A 24,890-nucleotide genomic window follows, 5' to 3' on the forward strand; every position below is an offset into this window, starting at 1 on the left:
AGGGAACAGAGTAGATCAAAAGCAGTCTTCTGATTGGCTCCCCCCTCTTAGGCTCCTGTGGTAAGTAGCAGCTCCAACTAAGCATCTGTTTCATTAGATGACCCCCAAGGCTAGGTTTCAAATGAGAGGGGAACACCTTTTCTAAAGCTTTCCTTAGGTCTGGCTGGCATCTGGTACCGGTATTTTCAGTTTATTATGTTTACACAAAGTGCATTCTAGAGCATGAGGCTGCATTGAATTCATGAACTTGGGTCCTATTTTGGGCATACCCTCTCATTTCTGAAACTTCAGTTGGACTTCTTGCATTTGCTGACCTAATAATTCATCTCCTGAATTTTTTTATTCCCATGAGTCGCATTTATCAGAGCAGAGTTTATTTCGTGTTGGTGGCAATCAGTAATACAACCGAAGAAGGAATGGGTGCTCTGTGTCACATGTGTTCTGTGCTCTGTTCTCAGGGCACACAATAGATCGGAGCCACTGCTGACAACCCAAACCACCCAGAGTGTTTGTCATTGCAGAGCAGGTGCTTGCTAATTAGCTCGCGAACTCCCTCGGGTTATTCATTTCCTGCAGGGCCAGGGTCTGGCACATAACAGATACCCAGTGAAGGTGTACTGAATGGAATGGACTTGCAACAATGTGTTCCGGGATGGTCACAGGCAAATATTGTCCCCTCGGGGCAGAGCAATGATTTTGTCCCTCTGGGGTTTTAGGCAGAGCAAATATAAAACATTGGCATCCTGAGGAGTCTGAATGAGTTGGAAAACAAATGGACTATTTTCCTAAATTTTCTATATCAGGACTAGAAAGCAACACTGAAAGTTACTTTTTAAAAATGAAAAGGTTGGGGCGCCTGGGTGGCTCAGTGGGTTAAGTCTCTGCCTTCGGCTCAGGTCATGATTCCACGGTCCTGGGATCGAGCCCCACATCAGGCTCTCTGCTCAGCAGGGAGCCTGCTTCCTTCCTGTCTCTCTCTGCCTGCCTCTCTGTCTACTTGTGATTTCTCTCTCTCTCTCTGTTAAATAAATAAATAAATAAAATCAAAATTAAAAAAAAATAAATAAAAATGAAAAGGTAGATGGGCGCCTGGGTGGCTCAGTGGGTTAAAGCCTCTGCCTTCGCCCCAGGTCATGGTCTCAGGGTCCTGGATTCGAGCCCTGCATTGGGCTCTCTGCTCAGCGGGGAGCCCACATCCCCCCACCTCCTGCCCCACGTGCTTCTCTGCCTATTTGTGATCTCTGTCAAATAAATAAATAAAATCTTTAAAACAAAATGAAAAGGTAGAAATTAAACCTGATTTCTGAAAGGCACAGAGGGAGATCTGTGTTTCCTGGTGTTCTGTCCATCCTGTCCCCACTTGGTTTCGTGAAAGGTGTGGTAAAGTCGGCACCTGACCACTGGTGAAGAAATGGCTTACCAGGGGCTGCCCAGAACCCCGGTTCAGCTCAGGGCGAACAGATTCAGCTCCTCCACAGGATTTTGAGGGGAAAGATGAGGAAGTAGAAGAATCAGAATTGGATCAATCCATGCGATCAGTGAGGCTTGACATTCAATTCACAACCAACGAGGCAACGTCCAGCTTGGAAGGTCCAAGTTTTGCCTTGTGGGTTCCAGGGGCTACGACCAGCAGGGGAAGGAGCCGCGCCTGCTCACGGCTCACAGCCACACGCGGGCAGACATCCGCGTTTGCTCACGGAGGGTAGCAGGGTGAAAATAGTCAAAGTCATTACTTATACCCCATGAATCCTGTTAGCATTTCTCCAATTTTCTCCTCTTTTTTTGTCAAGGGAACAGAAATCCATTATCAGGTGTTTCCACAAAATTGACCTCATATTTACTTCCCGGATTAAGTGCTCGGTTGCCAGAAAGGAAGTGAAGAGTCAGCAGAGTGGAAGGCGGGCTGCCTGGAGTGAGTGTCTTCCAAGGAGCAAGACTGCAGATCCGGTGGGCGCCCTCAGCCGGCAAACCCCCACACCAGGCACTTCCCCGCAGAAAAGGGTTTTGGAAAACGGGTCCCGCACTCTCTCAGACTCCCGAGTGGTTCCCAGATGTAAAGTAGCAGGAGAATCTGGGTAGGGTCCACAGGGACTGCAGGTCACTTTTCCATCTTGAGAGAAATGGGGCCTCTTGAAGAGACAGCAGCTTCTCCTGCACCATCTGAAGGGCTTGAACCCAGATTTCCTGATTGGTAGCAAAGGGGCAGCTTGGTTCTCGGCCAGGCTGAAGTCCAAGCCTTTAGGGTTGCTTTTCCTCCCCTCTTCCTCATTGGGGAGACTGTTGCCCAGAGTTGGGAGAAGGGCCTGTGACGTGTCACCTGTCCATTCTCTCCTGCTCCGGCATCAAAGATTCTTTCCCGACTGTGCAGGTGGGCCGCCTCCCCCTCCTGCCCAGTGCTCCCACCTGGGCGTCGCATCTGTACCTGCTCTGTCTGCACTAGTCCAGGACTTTCATGGGATCGGCCTCCAGCCGTGAGCTTCCCAGTGCCCCTGCTCCGTCCCACCCGTGCTAACCGCATGGTCTTGTCCCAGTTTGCACACATGGAGCACTGCTGCTCGTCTCTCCCTCTCCACTGGAGCTGCCCTGCCCTTCTCAGGACTCCGTCTTCATACCTGGGCTCTGGCACCTTCAGAAACACCTGGACTTCAGAAAAGAAACAGCTGGGTGCCCCGACCCTCAGTCACCGTAGAGTCCCTCTGTCCAGCCAGACCTTTCCCATCCCATTGTTTAGATCCAGGTAATGGTGGGGGAAATCTGAGCGTGTCAGTGATCTGAGCACCATCACCTAATAACCCGAGGTGGAGTGTGATTGCGGGAGCCTTAATCTATGCCCAGCAGAGCGGTAGGAGCCTGAGCCCTCATGCCAGACAGGCAGGGTTGGAACTCTGACTGCTTGCCTGTGAACGGTGTGGTTGTAGTTTATTTCTCTCTGGCACAGCTGCCTCATCCTTCCTTCATTCAGGAAGAGTGACATGAAGACTGGTATTCATAGTCTTGATTTTTCTCGTGTCATCAATCCCGTTCAGGGAACCCAGCCCTATACAGCTTAACATGGCGATCCTTCAGCAGTGTGGCCCAATCAAGAAGAAACAACACCAGTGGTGCTATTGACGTTCTCCGAGATCTCCAGTAACGTTGTCTCGTGTAGGTGTGCGTGCACAAGTGAGAACCTTGAAAATGGACGGGGAGCCTGGGCTCCTAGCTGTTCAGCTTTCCTGCCCAATGCCCAGCGAAAGTTGTCTCAGAATACGTCTGCTCAGCCAAGGAGCAAAAGTGCCATCTCTGTACCTTGCAAAAGTGCCATCTCTTTAAAAAGTGCCAAATCTTAAAAAAATATTAAAAAAAAAAAAAAAAAAAAACCAAAAACATGCTGCTGAGACCATCCCTGCCCTGGAAATAAAGCTCTTTCTTTCTGAAGAGTCGCTTTTAGATGTGTGTGTGTGTGTGTGTGTGTGTGCGCGCGCGCGCACGTGCTAGAAGTTCATTTCTTGGAACTTAAATGATTAGGAGGAACTAAAAATTTTTTTTTTTAAAGATTTTATTTATTTGACAGAGAGAGATCACAAGTAGGCAGAGAGGCAGGCAGAGAGAGAGGAGGAAGCAGGCTCCCTGCTGAGCAGAGAGCCCGATGCGGGACTCGATCCTAGAACCCTGAGATCATGACCTGAGCCGAAGGCAGCAGCTTAACCCACTGAGCCACCCAGGCGCCCCTAAAATTTTTTATAAATAGGATTATTGGGACGCCTAGGTGGCTCAATGGGTTAAGCCTCTGCCTTCAGCTCAGGTCATGATCTCAGGGCCCTAGGATCAAGCCCTGCATCCGGCTCTCTGCTCAGCAGGGAGCCTCCCCCCTCCCCCGCCTCTCTGCCTACCTGTGATCTCTCTCTCTGTCAAATAAAACCAATCGTTAAAAAATAAAATGGGATTATTGCAGTTAGTTGCTTTGGTAGAATGTGATTGCTTTGGGATTCTAGAGTACATATACCCACTGTAAAATTTATGTGTCATCTGGGTCAGGCCGAGTATCTGAGAGCCTCCCCAAGTATTCACAGTTCTGGTAAGCCCTAGTACTTCCACAGGCCGCCTTCATTTTCAGGCAGCCCTGAATCATCCACTTTTAGCTGAAATCTGATCCCCTGTAACTTTCACTCTTGGGTCCTATAGGGTTTCCATCCTTTAGGGACAGACAGAACAAGCTTAATCCTTTCTGCAAATACCAGACCTTAAAGTATTTGCAGAGAACTACATTGTAGGCTAAGACTTCGCTTTCAGGTGGAACTCCATTCTTTTTTTTTTTTTTTTTAAGATTTTATTTATTTATTTGACAGAGAGAGATCACAAGTAGGCAGAGAGGCAGGCAGAGAGGCAGGCAGAGAGAGAGGAGGAAGCAGGCTCCCCGCTGAGCAGAGAGCCCGATGTGGGACTCGATCCCAGGACCCTGAGATCATGACCTGAGCTGAAGACAGCGGCTTAACCCACTGAGCCACCCAGGCGCCCCTGGAACTCCATTCTTTTTAGGACTTGGTTCTAAGTCTCCCCTAAACCAAAGAGACCACAAGCACCACGATGAGGGAACTTTTGGAACCCTGAATCATGTCTCTGGAGGAATGAAAGCTTGTATGGAACTTTCACCTCCTCCATGCTGGATTATATACATCTGTTAATGCAGCCTCTTTTTGCTTTTTGGTATCTATACTAATTAATTGTATCAGTTAAAGTGTCTTTGTCTTCATCTGTGTTGTTGATCTCTGTTATTCTATAGAACTGAAGCTACATTTGAGAATTTGCATTATCCTTACTATTTGCTGTTCTCTTGATAGCGTCTAGTTTGTGGAATCAGCCTGCTCTAGCTATGGATTTTTAATTTGGGTTTCTAATTTAGTCAGTTAGGGTATATACTACCTTTCCCAGTTTCCCTTCTCTCCACCCCCACACTCTGCCCCCGCTTTGGGAAACTTGCCTTCCATGGGTTCACAGAAGTTACCCTCCCCTCTCCACTCACATCCAAAGTGGATACATTTTATCTTGTCTGCTTGTCAGAAAGTATCTTTCACAGATACAGGTATTTGCACATTGTAGGTATTGATGACTGTCCCCGGAATGAGGTGCAAGCACACAGCTGTGTATTGAGGGTTTTGAATGCCATGGGACAAGGTTTGAAGGAATGCGTATCATGAGGAACCCTCCTCCCCACTTGTGGTGGCCTTTTTGTAATCTTAGCTCATTCTCTACCGCATCTGGACGGAAGAGGCTGTGGTTTTTGACTCCCTTTCTTGGTAGTTGGTTCTCCTGGGACTTAGCACACTTTTGGGGTCTTCAGCTCTTGGGGTTGACAGGGTGGGGGGGACCAAGTTCTGCTGGCTTGTCCCTCGAGGCCTGTACCTCTGTGTACCATGGCACCGTCTTCCCCTTGTCCTAGCCAGGCTTCCTGACATGCCTGATCTAGGGAAGGCCCTGGGCACAGAGGGAGGCTTTGCAAAGCCAGGAGAAAACATTAGCCAATGCGCACCGGGTCTAGATCAGCTGGGCGGGGGCTCTGTCTGTGCCTGGCCTGTGTGTGGAGGAAGCCGGTTTGGAAGGAGGTGGGAGGTGCTGGCGAGTTCTAGTCCTGTTAACCTCTTTCTGGAAGTGGCAGCCATTCAAATTCTCTGGTGTATGTTCTTTCTTCATAGGAAATAGAGCAGAAGGGCTTACCCCCTCAGTGGCCTCCAGGGGCCCAGCCTTGCCTTGTTTCTTGGGGTCCTCAATTTTCCTCTTAGCCAGATTCTGCCTTTCCTTAGGTTTTCTTCATTTCAAAATATTCTCTTTTTCTTAGTCTTGCCAGTAGTTCCAAAGACCATCTCAGAAGGCATAGGGATACCATTTCAATGCTAAGAAAAGATTTTAAAATTTGGAAATGAGGCATAACATGAAGGACCTGTCCTTTCAGTGTTCTACAGGGACATTGCTTACCAAGAGTACCCAAAGACTGAGAGTGTTCTACCTGCTTGTTTGATTTTTAGCATTTCAAAAACAATGAAAATTTCTCATCACAAGGAAAAGCTTTCTCTGGTGTCAGCATGAGATGATGTGTTAACTTACTGTGGTAGTCATTTTGCTGTATAAGTAAGTCCTACTGTAGACCTTAAAATTACACAGTGCTGTACATCCATTACCTGAAAGATTTTATTTATTTATTTGACAGACAGAGATTACAAGTAGGCAAAGAGGCAGGCAGAGAGAGAGAGGGGGAAGCAGGCTCCCTGCTGAGCAGAGAGCCCGATGTGGGGCTCGATCTCAGGACCCTGAGATCATGACCTGAGCCAAAGGCAGAGGCTCTAATCCACTGAGCCACTGAGGCACCCCATAAATGTGACTTTTCAACAGCAAAAGAAAACCTTGATCTAGAATTCACATTATGTATCTTCCACTCTTAAAGGGAACAATTCAGTGGTTTCTAATATTCATGGAATTGTGCAGTTACCAGCAGAGTCCGTTCTAGAAGCTTCTCCTTATCCTGTGAGCAGCCACTTCCGTTCTCAGGCACAGCAAACCTTTCCCAGAATGCCTTACCGGGTGACCTCAAATTCTTGTGAGAATGAGCTTTACCAACTTCCTGGTTCCCTCATGAATGAGTTGAATAGTGCGTGCATTTTAAGATTTTTACCATTTTATGCTGTCGCTGGCTTTTCTCTTATTTAGTAACCATTCTAGACGCTTACCTGCTTCATTTGGCAAATATTCTCTTACCACCCGGTTGTTACGGCTGTGGAGTAATTACAAATCTCAAATGCACACCTGCCAACCCACTTTTCCTCTGTTGGACTCTTAGCTTCTTTCCAATTTCTGATATTCCGTATTATGTGGTTCAAAGCATCTGTGCCACACGTCTGCGTGCCCATCTCTCATCATTTAAAAATTATGTAAACGGAAGCCTGCATCTCCCACTCCCCTGCACCCGTTTTGCCCACCTCTTTCCCCTCCCCCTCCACCCCAGCCATCAGTCTGGCTCTGTGTATTTATAGGTCTGAGTCTGCTTTTTGTTCGTTGTCTTTTAGATTTCACATTTTAACAAAATCACACGGTATTTGTTCTTCTGACTTCCTTCGCTTTGTATTATCTAGGTCTGTTCATGTTGTCAAAAATGGCAAGATCTCATCCTTTCTTATGGGAGAACAAAAGGTTTTCAAGCAGACAAAGATGAGATGTTAAGAGTTTCATGCTTTGTTTTGGGGTTTTTGGTTTTGTTTTGTGTTGCTTTTTGGTTTTTGTGCTTGTCTCAGTCACTGTCCTCAAGCGTATTTCTGAGTTGTTTTCTAATCTCTGTGCATACCCCAAGGCTGAGCACCGGGCAGCATGAGTCATTCAGTTGTATTCAAGAAATACCTGATTGGGGCTGCCTGGGTGGTTCAGTGGGTTGAAGCCTCTGCCTTCAGCTCAGGTCATGATCCCAGGGTCATGGGATCAAGGCCTGCATCAGGCTCTCTGCTAGGCAGGGAGCCTGCTTCCTCCTCTCTCTCTCTCCCTCTCTGCCTACTTGTGATCTCTCTCTCTCTGTGTCAAATAAATAAAATCTTAAAAAAAAAAAAAATACCTGATTGATACTTGATATAACACATGTAATTCTAAATATGCACTAAGGAATTTTTTTTAAGAGAGTCAAAAAGAACTTTCCAGTCTTAACACCTGGTGCTATAAACATCTTTAAAGTTATATTTTTAGTCAATACCTTAATGGTTGAATAAATTAGAAAATGCAGATGAACAAAAAAGTAAAAATAAATCTTCCCAAACACAATCCCAGACACAGGGGATCCATATCCTTACCACTGTGGTCCATATCCTTGTAGATTCTTCCCCATGCGAAAACATGTACATTTAAAAAACCAGTAAATAGCTCTATATTGTGGTTATTGTCAAATATAAGTTTTTTGAGGCATCGTGTCTAAGTGTAGACTTTAAAAGCCCTTTGATCTTAAAATTCTTGATGACGAGTCATTAATTTCCTTTGCCTTGTTTTCTAGCATGCAATTCATCAATGTAACCTACTCATTTTGTAAGGTTGATTTGTCTTTTAAATTTTATTTCTTCTCTGTCTGTGCCTAATGTCCTTATTTGTATGAAAACTTTGTTCTTTGTCTTTCCCCATGTGCCTACCATTGTTACCGGTGGGCACTGGAATCCCCTGGACACTTTCTAATTTCCTTTGTGGAAACTTGTAGCCTCATTGCTTTGTAATTATGTTACATTCCACATCCCTGATGCTTTATTAGTTCCCAACATATTCGATAACAGGGAGGTAATTAGTGTATTATGGCTTCTTTTGAATTGTCCTCGAAGATACGCCGGGGGAAATGCTACATGGGTAGAAAATTACATAATAATGCAAACAGATTTTTGTCCCATAAACTCAATGTAATCTCAAGAATATGAAAGCATTTTATTTATGGAACACTTCTGCATGTATTTATCTCTAAGAATTAAAAATGACCGCCGGGTTAGGCCCCTCAAATTTCAGAAGTAACACGGTACCACATTTGCTTTTTTTTTTCTTTTTCTCTTTTTTCGTGTTTATAAGCCTGCATTTCTAACTAAACGTCAGTGTCTTTTCAATTCTGAGACTGTTCCCACCTCTATTCCAATATTGACTGAAATCAAAGCCAAACCAGAACATTAAATTTGAAGCGCTTTTCCCTAACTTACCCATGGGAGCTTTGTAATTACGTGACCAAAGTTGGGGGGGGTGGGGAGCAAGCACCGGATTCTGAAAGGAGTGTTGACTAAAATATTTGGAACAACTTCATAATTTCCTTCCATGAATCATGACCAAGAGTAATATTTTCTTGGCTGATATGAATCACATTCCTTTCCATCAGTGCTTGATTTCTCTGACCGCCTACCTGCCTCTGTAGTTTGCATGAGACAGTCCATGCCTATTTTCATATTTTTACATAGGTGTTACTGCAGACTCTGTCAGATGACTGCGCATCGTGCTAAGAAAAAGTCCCTCGACCTCATGTCCTTTTTTCAGCCTCGGCAACAGAATCATTTCCGCCACTCATCTTCCGGAATCGTGAGGCCGGGAGAAGAGCCCTTGGTGCTCGCAGCCGGTACCGGGAAGACTTGACTGAGGGTCCTTTCATGACCTTGAAATGATCAGTTTTGACTGTTCACCAGACTGGACTTGAAGCTGTTCAGAGTACCCGGGCCTTACTAATCTTCGTAGACACCAGGGTCTAGCCCATGTCTGGGATGTAGCTGTTGCTCATTAAAAAAACATGGAACTTTACAGCTGGTCTATTTTCTTTTTTCCTTTCTTTTTTTTTTTTTTTTTTTTAATTTTATTTATTTGACAGCTCACAAGTAGGCAGAGAGGCAGGCAGAGAGAGGAGGGAAGCAGGCTCTCTGCTGAACAGAGAGCCTGATATGGGTCTCAATCCCAGGACCCTGAGACCATGACCTGAGCTGAAAGCAGAGGCTTGACATACTGAGCCACCCAGGTGCCCCACATCTGGTCCATTTTCAAAATAAGCTATAAAATTACAAATGCCAGAAAAGCCTGGCTGTTGGCCTTCAGTTGCAACCGAATGGCTTGTTTGCTGAACGTGTTAAGGATGTTGACTCTTGAGGCGACTGGCAAAACTTTGACTTAAGAATAAAACTGTAGCCTGGAATTAATCAGGAGCCAACTAGAGGCAGAGAGGAATCTAGGCCTTATTACCCACCCACTCAGTCCCCCTAAAAGGCAGCTTCTTTCTGAAGTCTCCTGTTCTGCTGTCCTCAGACTCCGTGATGTTTAAATTAGTAACATCCTCTTGAAGGTTAATGCTAAAGATGACTTCCCTGGGCTCTTGGTCCCCTGAGGATTTCAAGTCATAGGTTCCTCTACCTCCACCCAGAAAACGGCCATTTCACCACCAAAGGTGAGCAGTCCTTTATGTATAGCCCAGCAGTGTACAAACCTCATTATCCTGATTGTCCTTGTTATCTCAAATGCAAGTCACAGCTAGTATATTAAGTAGGACATACACACCCAGAGTCAAGGATTTGAATTTTGAGCCTCTGGTGATACTCCTATATGGGACCTTTTAAGAGTTCTGACTTTATTAAATGTCTTTATAATCATGAGCAAATGAAGCTATACCAGTGCCCCAGGGTTTTTTTTTTTTTTTTTTTTTTTTGAATGTCAGAGTTTCTATTTCATATCAATAATTCAGGTTTTAGAAAACAATTTTTGCTTACAATCACCCATAATCTTCATGCACCCTTATTTTTCCTGTTGGAAGTATGAACAGAACTCTTACTTCCTTGAGCTTTTCATTGCTGCTTTGGACTCTAGGGTATCCTCGGTCTCCGTCGGTGACACAGGTGAATTTCATGGGTACAGGTATGCTATCACATAGAGCTGTCCGGGAAGAGCGACTTGAAGCCTTACTACTTGTTCATATCACTTAATTGAAATCTGAAGTTGATTTATGTATGAATCCTTTCCCTGGCCACGTGGTAGATTTAATAACTTGGGTTCCATTTGAGAAGTGAGGTGTTGTGGTTTTCTTGACACACAGCACTGATTAAAATTTCATTTATTGAACGCTTTCTAGAAATTGCCTTGGTTTACATATTTTTTTAAAAGATTTCTTTTAGAGATAGCAAATGATCGTGAGCTAGGGGAGGTACAGAGGGAGAGGGACGAGCAGACTCCACACTGAGCGTGGAGCCTGATGCGGAGCTCGATCCCACACTCCTGAGGTCATGACCTGAGCCACAACCAAGAGTCTTTTGGATGCTTAACCAAGCGAGCCACCCAGGCACTGCTTTAACAAAGTACTACAAACTGGGTGGCCTAACCAAGTTTGTCTCAGTTTTGGAGACTAGAAATGAGAGATAACGGTTCTCAGCAGGGCTGGTTTCTTCTGAAGACAGTGAAGGAAAATGACCCTCTCTATGCCTGGTGGTTTGCTGGCAATCGTTGGAATTCCTCGGCTTGTGGAAGCATCATCCTGATTTCTGCCTACGTCTTCACATGGCATTCCTGTGTCTGAGTTTCCCCTGAGTACTGTGTCTCCGTTTCCCCTTTTTATAAGATTACCAGTTTCACTAGAGTAGGGCCCACCCCTGGCCAGTGTGACCTCATCCTAAAGAATTAGAACAACTGTATTTCCGAATAATTTCACATTCTGAGAGTCTGGCGATTAGAACTTCCACATAGGAATTTGGGGGGTAGGGGAGGACACAAGTCATCCCATAACAGGATCTGGCAATTCTGCATAGGAGAGATGAGTGGAAATGATAAATTACCCTGAGGGTACTTTAGAGACTAGCTAGAAAGACCACTGTTACAGGATCATAAATTCTGTCCTGTGAAAGAACTCTGAGATTGTTCTCGACATATGAGGTGTACAAGTGACTTATTTTTGAAGTCTGCTCTGTTTTTTTCTAAGCAGCTTTTTGTCAATATTGTCAGGATGATTTCTCAATGACCTTTGACTCATTGGGGGGGTGGCTGGAGAAGAGTTTAAGCTCAGGGGTAAAATCCTGTCTAACTATTCATTCTCTTTGCTTTTTATGATGTACATTTCCAAATACCTGCAAAGGGTAGTGAGAATAGACCAGGTATGGTCTCATAGCTTCAGTAATTGTTGACTTTTTACCAATCCTATTTCATCTTTTTTTTTTTTAATTCTTGCTGAAGTCTCTTAAAGCAAGTTACAGACATTGTGTATTTCCATTTGTCTAAATTTTTAAATAGTATATGTTCTATTTTGCCAAATTAAAATGGAGAAAAGTAAAGCTATTCAGTGATAAATATTGCAAAATAACCCCTGGATTTTACCTTATAACAAATTAAAGGAGGGAAAACAGTAGAAGATAAAGAGAATGGAGAGGCAGAGAAGTAAGGAAGAGAGGATATGAGATGCCTACTCCTTTACATGCTTTTCTTTTTAACTAGACCCTGTGATCCCTATGAGCAGAAACTGATTTGACCACTCCTTGGCATTCCTGTCTTATAAAGTATCGGTTTATAGTAGGTGTTCAATAAATATTCACTGAATCATTGAATGAATAGAGGATGAGTGACATTCCACAAAAGGCTTGCGTGGAAACATACATAGACATGCTCAGAAAAACACATTTAGAGACAAAGAAAGAGATTCCTTCCATTTCATTGCCTCTTGTAATCTCCGGAATATTTCTTCCAACACTGTGTCACAATGTAGCTTTTTTATAACCCTAGTAAGAAACAGGTGTATCCCTGCTGAGCGCCCACCCCAGGCTGGATGGGATTAAGTTATAAATTCAGAGGTTTCATCTATGCTATAGGAGTCCATTCTTCATTAAAATTGTGTTTTTACCACCTTCTGTTTTCCCAGAGTTCTGGAGCTGAGGTTTCTTTCATTTGCCATTCTGGGAAAGGTTTGAGGTCCTGTTAAGTGGTACGCATTCTGCTGAGAGTACAGTGTTGGGTTCCCTCCAAGTCAGACCCACGCTCTTAGACTCGAGTTACTTCTGAGCAAAGGAAGCTGGTCATATTCCACTAAAATAAGGAGATTTTAGACTAGCGGGGGGGGGGGGGTGCTAAAACACAGGATTCGAGAGCCAAGCTTGACTTCTTAACCCCAAGTCTCAGATCCCAGTTTGAGTCCTTGGAGACCGAAAAAATAAAAGACTTGAAAATATTAGAGTGAACCCTCATATAAACCATGGTTGTGGGGAGATGATGATGTGTCCGTGGGGCTCATCGGTTGTCACAAACATAGCTCTCTGGCAGGGGTATTGACAGTGGGGGAGGCTGTGCTGGTGCGGGGACAGGAAACCTATGGGGAATCTCTTTACCTTCCACTCAATTCTGCTGTGAACCTAAGCACTTAAAAAGGTCTTCAGAAAAAAAATATTGCCGAGAAAAGTCTGGTGTTACAGGTGTGGTAGTCTTGTGTAGAATGGATGCAGTTTCTTTTTAGGGTCAAAAAGCAGAACCCCAGGGTGCATGTTGGATGGTCAGTGTTCAGATCAGGTGTCATAGCTCCCAGTTATGAAGGTTCGATATGCCCTTATGGACCTAAAAGGGAGGTTGGGTTCTTGAGATGATTTCAAAATTGCAAAAACCCGGCCAGATCTGAGCTTAAAAATCAAGCCTTAGGATTCCCCTCCAAGCACTGTTGCCTGATTTGTCATATACTTTGAGGGATTTTTGTTTGTGCTATGGAACAGCTGGGCCTTTATACATAGTTACTTGAGGAATTAAGATGATTTTACTGCTGTATATTGATGCTATCAGAAAACTCCACCCAGTTTCGGTTCTGGGTTGAAGACTATGGAGATAAGGAAGAAGAGAGGCTGTGTATCAAGGGCCTGTTGGTATTTGTGTTGCTGTCATTATCTGTGTTCTTCTAGGTGTGTGGCTTTTGGGCCCTGAGGGGCCAAATCTCAGCTTTTCCCCTTGGCTCTGGAAGAATCCTTTACATTGGTGATTGCCCAACTCTTCTTGAGATTCTTCTTCCCCCAGCCCCTCTCAGGCCCCAGAGTCAGGACTCTGCCCTCTCACTTTCAGCACCACCACCTCCTTCCCACCTTCAGCCATGGATGTGGGCGTTGCTGAGGCTCTTCCCTGCTCCTTGGAGTTCATCGGCCATTTCTCCCTTCGGCTCTCAGCTGTGCAGATGCCTCTCCGAATCGGGTCTGCAGGCCCCAGCTGCCTTTGGGCCTCTAAGCTTGAAGTCCCGTTTGCCTGCCTGACACATGGATTTGGGTGTCCCTGCAGCCTGGGGGTACTCCCTTTGTCTAAAACTAAACACACAGTCACGCCTCCTCCTCCAGCCTGTGTAATTCCCATGAGCCGTTGAGTGAAGCCCATGAGTTTCCATGTTCTAGTTCATTCTTACCTCTCAGCCCCCTTTGTACATTTCCCACAATCTGCTAGGTCTCCCTTTATTGCTTTAGGTATCTTTTGCTTGCCAAGTACAGAGAAGTCTGCGTACAAGGACATGAACCGGAAATGCCTGTGTGATAATGATCTGACATTTTCAGGTATCTTGTATGGTATATGTAGAGGTGTAGGTATATATTGAAGAAAATGAAAATCTGAAAGGGTCTTTGATGGCTCGCGTAGCTGCAGAGTCTAGAGGTGAGTGCCATGCCAACACGGAGAGCTGGTTTCTTTCTCCTTAGTGTGACAGGCTGTTTCACACTAAGGCTCTAGTCTTGGTGGCAAGAGGGCGACCCTAGTTGTGTGGTTTCTCTGACTGGTGACCAGGGGACCCCTTTCTTTTACACTCATGTTCAGTCTTTGAGCTTTCTCCAAAAGGTATCTTAAATCCAATCAGGAAGGAATGCAGGAAAGAAAAAAAAAGCCGTCAGTAGGACTTGGTGACATTAGAAAAGAGGAAAAGGTTAAAGGTGATTCTCCTGGGGAAGGTGGGGGGGGCAGTCCCTCATCACAGATTAGGATCAGGCGGTACTGGGGGCTTGGAGAGTTTCCCAGGAGCATGTGCACAGACTCTTAGAGGCAGAGTCTGTGCTCCTTGAAGAATGTCATCCCTTCTAGTAATATGTGATAAAGCACATTTACTTGATTTGTTTTCACACAACTTGAACATGTATCCCACGAGAAGACTGTTTTCATTGTTACAAATTTGAAACCAATAATTTTCTTTGAGCATGCAAATATAACATAAGCTCAGATTTTCATGACTTTCCCTACAAAGCTGAAAGTGGTTCACTTGCCTTAGAGATTTTCATTTCATCGTATCCTGATGTGACTCTACCTTTCATTAATCCCTTCCAGCTAAGCAAAATTTAATTAAAACCATCTCACATGATGGCAACCATTCATGTATTTAAAAAAAGGAACTCGAGGAAACTCAGCCAGCTACCAGTCTTCAGTTCTAAACAATGTCAGACTCATAACTGTGGTAGGTTTTTTCCTTGAATTTGGGATTTGTTATATAATGTGTACCCTCTCCCATTAATTTTGGGTAGCAAGGAGTTTTTATGCATATCTTCCATTTTACCTGACTCTGACCTGAATTGCAAATGATACAGACAGGTTGAAAAGGAACGGTAAAGATTTCTTGAAGAGAGATGGAAAGTGATACATGTAGTATATTTATTTTTTCTTCTGTGAATGTGGCAATCCATGTCCAGTGTAAACAGGGTGGTCCTGTTTCATACGTTGATGGAGGAGCATCAGTGCCATAGGGATTTTGGCAAAAAAAAAAAAAAAAAAGTCAGGCCTTCAGTCTAAAGGGCTAGTCTCTGTCAGCATTATTGACTTTGACCGCTGGTGAGTGAGATGAGAGGGTTGATGGGACACCTGTCTGGTCCTCAGTAGTCAGGAGGGTCCTCCTCCTCCATGCCCCCTCTCTATCTGGTCACTACCTTTATTAAGAATTTTATGTGATGGAAGCAAGTAAGTCTTTGTTGATTTCAATAACAAAAACCACAGAAAATTCTCGGAAACAGGACTAAAGGCTTTGTCTCATTTATGATTTCAGAAATATCATCCCAGGTTGATGAACAAAACTTTATTGTAAAATCTTCCTATCCTGAAACTTACCATTATGACCATTTTGGGGCACCTTGTGCAACTGTCACCACCTTCAATCTCCAGAACTCTCTATCTTCCCAAATAGAACTCTACCCTTTCAGTGCTGATGCCCCACTCCTCCCGGCGCCTCAGCCTCTGTTTTACCTTCTGTGTCTGGGTTTGACTCTTCTAGGTACATCATATAAGCAGAACCAGACAGCATCTGTCCTTTTGTATTTGGCTGCTTTCTGTTAGCACAAGGTTCTCAGGGTCCATGTCGTAGCATGTGTCAGAATTTTTCCCTTTTAAGGCCAAATAACCCATCGGATGGATATATCACATTTTATCTGTTCATCCGTTGATGGACATTTAAGTTGTTTCCACCTTTAATTATTATCGATGCTGCTGCTGTGAACCTGGGTGCGCAAGTATCTGTTTGAGACCCAGCAGTGGGATTGTCCGATCAAAGGGCAGTTCTGTGTTCACTTTTTATACCGTCTTCTGGTCTCCCCAGGGATGGCCAGTTTCTCCTCATCCTCTGTGTCATACTTTGTTTTGTTTTCTTTTTTTAAAAGATTTTACTTATTTATTTGACAGAGAGAGATCACAAGTAGGCAGAGAGGCAGGCAGAGAGAGAGGAAGGGAAGCAGGCTCCCCGCTGAGCAGAGAGCCTGATGTGGGACTCGATCCCAGGACCCTGAGATCATGACCTGAGCCAAAGGTAGCGGCTTAACCCACTGAGCCACCCAGGCGCCCCTTTGTTTTGTTTTCTTAATAGTCTTCCTAGTGGGTATGAGGTGGTGACTAATCACCTTCAGTCAGAATTTTCTCTCTTGTCAGAGCAGCCGCCCGCACCTCCTTGATTTACGTGTGATTCGTGTCGGGGGCATTCATGAGGAGAAGTTTGCCTTGACAAGCAGGAAGCAGGAGCTGAAGCTCATTCCTTCATTCCTTCATCAGCTCACTTTTTTTTTTTTTTTTTTTTTAAAAAAAAAAGCTCTGCTTAAATGAAACACAGAAAACGTCTCTGGGCTTGCCACTTGCCCGAACTCACTCTGGAGAACACTGCCTAGTACCAAGAACCCCAAGGCATCTGTCTGCGTGATGACTTTTGGCGCCGAAATCAAGCCCTCTCCTGTTCCTCCGGGGGGGTCTAATGAGCCAAGACCATTATAGTTAATTCTGATCAAATTCATGGGGGTACAGTGTCAGAAGGGAGTGTTTCTCTCACACAGAGCATTTGACTTTCAGATTATTCTTTGTTGGGTTCTGTTCACTTTAACGAGCATGACTGAGAACCGCTGCTAACGTCCGTGGACCCGGCGGCATCCCCACGCAACCTGTGTTTCAGAAACCATGACGAATTCTTGACCCAAACGTAGGTGACTCTTATTCTGTCTTGGAAATCTATTTCTGACAGACGGTGAACAGTCTCCTTAATTTCCATTCAGTTTCCTTCCATAAGTAAGATGAGTGTGTGATTCGGATCAGTCGATGAAACCCCCTCCATTTTAAAGCCAGGTAACGTGAAGACTCCTTATTTGACCAAGCCTCCGGGCTTTATATTTTATTTTATTTTATTTTAGTCTTCCTGCATCATTCGCTTCGTGTGCTTTGTGCATTTCATGTGTCCTCCATCCCTTGTTGGGCGGCATGAGCGTATCACATAGAGGATTAGAGGAAAACAATTTTGTGCTTAGAAAACAATTGAATGAAGATTTACTCGGTGACTCTAAGCTACAGGATAGCTTCATATTTTAAAACCTGTCATTTGGTTATATAAGCAAACATGCCCCCAAAGTCTTGGAAAATGGGGCCTCATCTCTGTTTGGCCAGCCTGTGCTTGCTTAAGCAAATTCTTGTTTAATCACCAAGGGTCCAGCTCCAGGACACACCATGGAGCGGGAGGACCCTTCCGTGATGCGTGTCTCCATTTCCCGCCTGCCAAGGTCAGACCAATATGTGTGAGATCCACACGGTGTGACAGAGCTGCCTGGTCTCCAGCTCTCCCCAGCTCCCCTGGCTCCATACAGCATGGTGAGATGAAGACCTTTAGAATTAATCAATAAAAACCGCTCCTGATTTTTAGCCTGGGGAAATTCTATGCGGACCATCTCCAGGTCAACCCGATACATTCAGTCTGTTCCTCATTCTTCGGCTACCCGAGCAAGACTTCTCAAATGTTTGCATTATATTATCTTACAAAATATGCATTACGCAGTTTAGTTAGGAACTTGAAACCCAAGGTCAAGGCCCACCAGCCATCATTTTGGAATCTCTGACCTTTGCTCATCTTCCCGGGGCGGCCTTTCCCAGACCAACGCTGTGTGTAGCCCGAGGCTGCCACCACTCGGCTCCTCTTCTCTGCCCCTGGGGTGGGAGTGGGAGAGGGACAGGAGGAGGGGGTAACTGGGCTTTCTCTCCTTGCTTATTACTCACCTAGGCATGGGTTGTTTCTTCTTCCTCGTCCATTCTGAATCTTAAGTCTCGGAGCAAGCCTTACAAGGCCTTTATCTTCCAGGTAGCTCACATGCATGACCAGCTCTCAGCGGATCCATTTCTCCACCTGCTGTTGGGTGAATCTAGACCTTTCTAGATGGGACTTTCATGTGTAAGGCAGGAAGGAGGAGAGGCAGCTAAGGTAGGCTAGGAGGAAGTAATTTTGGGGGTAGATGAGACTTTTTTAACTGCGCTTGCAAATTATACTGCATAGTGAGGGCCTCTTGGGATAAAATTGGATATAAGACTTTTTTCTTTTTTCTTTTTATTTTTGAGGATACGGAAGAAATATTTGGCAGGTTGAGATTTATAATAGCATGGACTGGTAGATGGGAATAGAAAGGAGTGGTACAAAAAAGCCATCCAAATGGATTTGATAAATACAGGTTTCATAAATGTTCACCTGAACTAACCCCCCCCCCCACCCAAGCCCCGTATGTCGAACGATTAAGTAAGGGAATCCGAATGCTCGTCTTCTCTTCTAAACCCCAAATCCATGATCAATTGTGAGGGAGAAATCAAGCTCCTGTGACCCTTTTCCTTGCATAATTTCGCTTTCTGATTCCAGTGAGTGAGCGGTGACTTCGTGCCTGGGGAGAATGAGCCGATGAGATGGGTTTGTGCCATCTGGGTTCCGCTTCACCACCCGCCCATCCTTAGGGAGGGTTGCCCTGGGGATGCTTTTAGCAGGAACATTGTGGAAAAAGCTGTTCTGAGGGCTTGGAGGAGCTAAGTGCTGCCCTTCGTGGAGTCTTGGGCCTGCTGGGGCAGCCTGGGAGCTGGCTGTCCCTGGCTTCACTGTCCTCTCCTGCCCCCGCGGTGGGCAGATGTCACGGTGGGAAGGGCAGGCGGCCACGAAGAACCCTTCCGTCGGGCACCTCTGCTCCCAAAAGGATGCTTTTCAAGACCTCTTCTGTTGTCAGCTTCCTGTGTATGGTCCCCTCCTATGTCCAAGGCCACTTGCTCATTCCGGGCCCACATATTTTTTTTTTTTTAAGATTTTATTTATTTATTTGACAGACAGAGATCACAAGTAGGCAGAGACGCAGGCAGAGAGAGAAGGGGAAGCAGGCTCCCTGCTGAGCAGAGAGCCCGATGGGAGGCTCCATCCTAGGACCCTGAGATCATGACCTGAGCCGAAGGCAGAGGCTTTCACCCACTGAGCCACCCAGGTGCCCTCATGTACTTTTTTTTAATATTTTTATACTGATACTGTATTATGACCACCTTTAAAAAAAAAAAGCTATTTCATAAAAAAAACAACTGTCCGTTATCCACTACCCTGACAGGGCATACCCACATCTTCATGCTCTGGTTATTTCATCTATCTAAAACACACACACATACACACACACACACACACACACGTAATATGTATATTTTAAATATATATGTAATTCCTTTCAGGTATTCATTTCCCTGTCTCCCATGTATAAATCTTGGCATCGTCTCTTACATCTTTTTTTCCTCCTGTCAGTGGCTTAGGACACAGCGGAAGGAAAGGGGAAACGATATTTTGTGTTTGATACAATGTAGGTGTTGACGCATATTACATCGCGTCATGAAGACTCCGTACGGACTGTGAAGGGACCCATCCAAATGACACATAATAAGACACTCAGCAGTAGCTTTGGTCCCTTGGAAAGTCAGGTCTGTTCTTTGGCAATTTCGCCGGCATCTGTTGTTTTCATTTCTTAGCAGACTGAATAATGAAGGGCCATTACTTTCATTCGGGCAAGAGGCTTCTAATTGGGCCTCCTGGCCCAGATCTCGTCCATTCAGTTCTTCCTGTTGCCACCATTAGCCCTTCTAAAGCACCGTTTTTGTCCACGTTACTCTTGTTCAAATCTTACGTGGCTGCCGACGCTCATCAAAAACATCCTGAGTGTCTTCGTGGCCACTTGGTCCCTCTATGTGGTTTCCTTGCACGAGGCTTGGGACTTGTTCTCCTCCTGGGATTGCCATAAACCTGCCACCTTCTCCCCCTTCCTGGAACAACTGACCGTCTTCAGTTGGCTTGTCTATGGCCACATGTGCCAGGAATTGTGGTCTCATTGTAGGGAGGGGGAGAAAAGAGCCCCGATTCTGGGGAGTTCTGTTCCTTCTGCGGCAACGACTTAGGGCTCACCCACTATTTATGGTGTGATATCTTTCAACACGTTGTTCAACAAAGAGCAGTGGAGTAGTTGATCATACCGTTAGAGACTCCAAGCTCTCGAGGAAGGACTAACCAGGTCGTTTATCTTTTTTTTGGATCCTCCACATTATACCATCCACAGAACCTCTTAGGGGATTACTTATTAATTTCTATAACAATTCTTTTATTGACCCATCCTGAATATTTATCAAAACCGCATTGAACTTGGGAAATATTTGCTCTGTGGTAGATCTGTGGGGCCGTCCCTCAACTGGTGATAGTCTTTATGGCAAGCGTGCACGTGCAGGAACGTGTGACGGTGTTTGCCTTTTTTTCCCCTTTTTTGTTTCAAAGGGCTGTTTTTTATAGATTGGGTTTTTTTTTTTTTAAGAATTTATTTATTTGAGATAGAATGAGAGCAGACAAGAGGGAGAGAGAGCATGAGCAAGGGGAGGAGCAGAGAGGGAGGGGAAGCAGACTCCCCACTGAGCAGGAAGCCTGATGTGGGGCTCAGTCCCAAGACCGTGGGATCATGACCTGAGGTTAAGGCAGATGCTTCACCGACTGGGCCCCCCTGGCACTCTCTGGGTTTGTGTCTTAATGAGTTCTTTGAATTCAGAATCCTGCTGAGAAAGTTCTATAACACACATGGATGTCACTCTACGTATGATCTGTTATTTTTTTCTTTTCCCCCTTTATATGCATGCGTTTGGCATAGGACTGTGCAAAGTAGTTTAAGTTTTGATTTCCGGTTTATATCTTGGGCAAGTATCTTAACAATCACTGTCCGATCCCCTCAACTTTAGAGAATAGGAACCAGGGTTTGGGTCTCCTTGGGCCCTGTCAGGCCTGACATTTTATGGTTCTATTATCTCTAAGTTCAATAAATACCAAATGTTGCCGAGTCTCGCATACAATGCCTTCTGATTGCTGTTAGAGACTCTGTCTATAGTGAAATCAAGCTGACGTCTAGAGGGACCTAGAGCCTCGTTTTGGAAAAACACAGCCTGTGTATTAAATTACTAATTTTAGTTTTCTTTTCTCTCCACCAGTTTGCTGTTTTGTGGTTCACAAGAGGTGCCATGAGTTTGTCACTTTTTCTTGTCCGGGTGCGGATAAGGGACCCGACACCGATGTAAGTAGTCTGGAAACTGTTACCTGCTGTTAATGTAGATCTCTGACTTCGCCGTTTTGAATGCCGGCCCAGCTGTTGGGGCACACACTCGCGATGGGAAGACTTGTCCGTGAGCCCTGCGTAACGTCAGCTCGTACTGATGAACACATCTCTAGTCCTTTGGAGCCCTGGCAGGAGAAGAATTTCGTAGCTTTTACCCTTCCACTGTGGGTATCCGTGTGAGGACTAACCTCACCAATTTTACAGCAGGAGCTTTCACAAACACGGTGTGGTTCTTTTCCGGAAATGTTGACAAATTTCCCAACAAACGTAAATCACCCTTTACTGTCCACCCTAACGGTGTGTGGACTAAGAGGTCCGTCCTTACTTTGGGCCAATGTAACTACCTCCTCCTAGTTCACTTCCATGAGATCCTTCCTGCCTTTTCATTATGGATTACAAATGCTGCTGTTGATTTAAATAATTTAGCATCTGTTCCACTGAACAACTGATCTATGAAGCTGCCCATGTGTGAACACATAATTTTATTTGTGCCCTAATTCTGCCTGTCTCTAGCGAGCATCTCTCTTACATCTCTTGTTTACTGGAAAGTAGGATCCGCAAAGGAGAGTGGGAGTCAGGCACGGGAAATCCCAATATCTAAAATACATTGAGCGGAAAATTGGGTTGTTACGTGGAAAATATTTTAACAGCGGGAAAAAAAAATTTTTGCAGAGGAGGACTGGAAGAGGAAACCTTTCTATTCTGAGTTGCTTTTGCTGGATCATTTCAGTCACTAATACTTAAATTACGTGCTCCGAGTGTGGTTCCTACCTCTGGTTCTTGTTCCCATCAGGAAACACAGATTTCAAAGCAGCTCTGTCTGGGCAGACAGGACTGAATTCTTCCCTTTTCTGAAGAGGGCCTACTCATGGTGAGCTCTGAGGGGCTCAGATGTGCGTGGTTTTTAGCACATGTAATGAAGGAATGGACCAGTGCGCCCTAAGCACGTGGAAACATGCTGTGTTTTGTTGAAGGTACTCGTGGAAGCCACACAGAGTGGGAACCTTGGGCTCAGAGCCACCCCTGGCCCACAGAGCCAGAGCCCCAGAGCCTCAGAGATCATCCTGTTCTCTGTCTGCAGGGACCAGAAAGCCCATGTCCGTGAACGACCCACCTGCCTACAAAACAGTAGTGTACTCCATCTGGCCCTTGCACATTCCCCTTCTTTCTGGATTATTGTCTCCATTTGGGGCATCTTAGAGGTAAAAATAGATGCAGATGAAGAGTACCAGCTTTCCTGAAAGTTGGCCTCGAGTATCACATGATGTTTCTTTGGCCATTTTGCTCATTTTCCTAAACCCATTCTTCTATTCTCCCATTTTGGCTCCAGCAGGAGCCAAATCCTCCAGATGGGGTGGGGCAGGGGGCCGGTAGGAGTGTAGCTGTTGCCCCGCCTCTCTCCCTCTTTCCACTTCTTCTTTCTTTTGGTTAAGTGCTATCTATCTATTCATTTTAAAGTTTCGTTTATTTGAAAACCAGAGGGCACCCATATACATGCACAGGGGAGTGGAAGTAGAGGCAGGGGGGTAAGAGAATCTCAAGCAGACTCGCCACTGAGTGTAGAGTCTGATGCATGGCTTGATCTCATGACCCAAAGTTCATGACTTGAGCCAAAATTATGAGTTGGACACTTGACTGAGCCATCCATGTACCCCAGTTACTTGTTATTAAGTACTTAATATGGGGGAAGGTAGACATGGAAGATATCACTCATTAAAATAGGGTAGAGGTTCTCTGACTGTGTTTACCCAAGGACCTACTCTAGGTGGTCAGAGGCTTCCCCAAGGAATGGCATTAAACCAAGCTGTGGGACCATATAGGAGATAGTCATGCACAAGGGGGATGTGTGTGTGCGCTCGCGCGTGCGCAGTGGGGCATGAGGAGCCCCGTGAAAGACCATTTTAGGCGAAGGGGAAAGCAAGTGAGAAAGTGCTGAAATGGGAAATTCAGTGTGGGAGAGAAAAAGAAGAAGCTGTTCATCAGGCAGTTGAGGATTTTGAACACAATCTTAAGAACAATAAGGATCCAGAGAAGGGCTTTAAATTAGGAAAAATGTTGGTCCTGTTTGCATGGTATAAGGGCTTCCCTGGTTTCCTTATGGGAGATGGACCAGGTTAGGAAGGGGGCCTCATGGATGGGGAAGATGGGGAGAACCAAGCAAAGGATGAAGTATCGGTCCAGAGAGCAAGGTGATGAGGGCTCGAGGGAGGTGGCAGCAATAGGGATGGGCACAGGGAACTCATTTGAGATAAATTTAGGAGCTGAATCAGCAGCTCTCGGCCGTTGGTGGGGCATACAGGGAGATGGAGATGTGGAGGGAAAACTCTCGGGCTTCAGTCTGAAACCCAAGAATGGAAGGAGGCCATCAAGACCACGGCGGGAGGCTGTATTTGAAGGTGTGGGATAGGACAGATCGAGGGCTTCCCTTCAGACACGTGCAGTTTGAGAAGTTGCACACTGAGAAGACAGTTGTCTGTGAATGCAGGTGCGGAGCTGGGAAGTACAGTGCATCCTTCTGAGGATGCAGGTTCCTCTGTTCTTGGTTAGTTTTAAGCTTTGGGCGTGGAGCTCATCTTGCCTAGAGATGGGGGTAGATGGAATGAGAAGACAAGAGATTAGGACCCAGAAGAGAACTCGAGTAGATTGGCTGGGAGGGGGACCAAGGAGGAGCCGGCAGAGAAGTAGGAGGAAGACAGAGTGATGCTGTTTTAAAATTTCCTAGAAGGGCTGTAGGCCAGCTCTCTGCTTATGTCATGAAATCTGAAAGCTTTGGTGACTACGCAGAGTTCATATACATCCCCGCTTGCGCAGGACTGTCTTGTTTACGCGGGGAGTCTTGGTTGGTGCCTGCTACAGATTCGCTAATGTCTGTTAAGTTCTTACCCTGCTTTGATGATTATTAGGAGGCCACCATACTCCTAGGTCCCCAAGCCAGGCAGGAAGCCTTAGTGCCGGTCTGTTGGTCATATGATAAACGGGACACACACCTGTGATCTGATATGCTCATCCGAGCTCTGTCCCCACCCACCCCCCGTCCCCCGTGTTGTGTTGATCTGCCGGAAATGCTCAGTTTCACCTTTTAATATCTGCAGAAGTGAAGATAAGAGATTTTTTTTTTTTTTTTTTTTTAAATATGAGGGGGAGAAAAGTACTTGAGCAGTCTGCACATTCTCTTCCAAAGAGAAAATTCGCGTCTTGGTTGTTGGCATCCACAGGTCGACGATGAGGGCTTCCTGCAGCCAGGGCTGTCTGAGGGCAGGGTGATTTATTTATTGCACAAATCCCAAGCTGCCCAGACTCAAATGCAGCAGGGGGGTAACCGGAAAGCACAAAGGTGTCAGGACACAGTGCTGAGATGAGATGGTAGAATTTCCTTATTTTATCTTTTCTTGAATACGCCTTAAAGTCCTAGAATTAGAGAGTTGGAAAGGGTGTTAAAGAATTCTCTAGGTTAGCTTTACTTTATGGATTAGGAAACCGAAGCCCATAGAAGAAAGATGTAAATGATCCGGCGGCACAGTGACTTGGCCCTTGAGGGTCCAAGAGGTTTGTGGTTGACTCAAGGCCATGAGAGGA

The 24,890-nt window shown here is 45.3% G+C and overlaps 1 protein-coding gene across 1 annotated transcript in view; it reads left to right on the forward strand.

The window, feature by feature from the left end:
* Positions 1–24,890, forward strand: part of PRKCA (protein kinase C alpha) — a 386,027-nt gene that overhangs the window by 129,517 nt on the left and 231,620 nt on the right. Inside the window, exon 3 of the mRNA XM_059379464.1 lies at positions 21,190–21,272. Within this exon, the coding sequence (XP_059235447.1) occupies positions 21,190–21,272 (83 nt within the window). The remainder of the gene's footprint in view (positions 1–21,189; positions 21,273–24,890) is intronic.

Source organism: Mustela nigripes, chromosome 16 (genome assembly GCF_022355385.1).
Source record: "Mustela nigripes isolate SB6536 chromosome 16, MUSNIG.SB6536, whole genome shotgun sequence".
NCBI lineage: Eukaryota > Metazoa > Chordata > Mammalia > Carnivora > Mustelidae > Mustela > Mustela nigripes.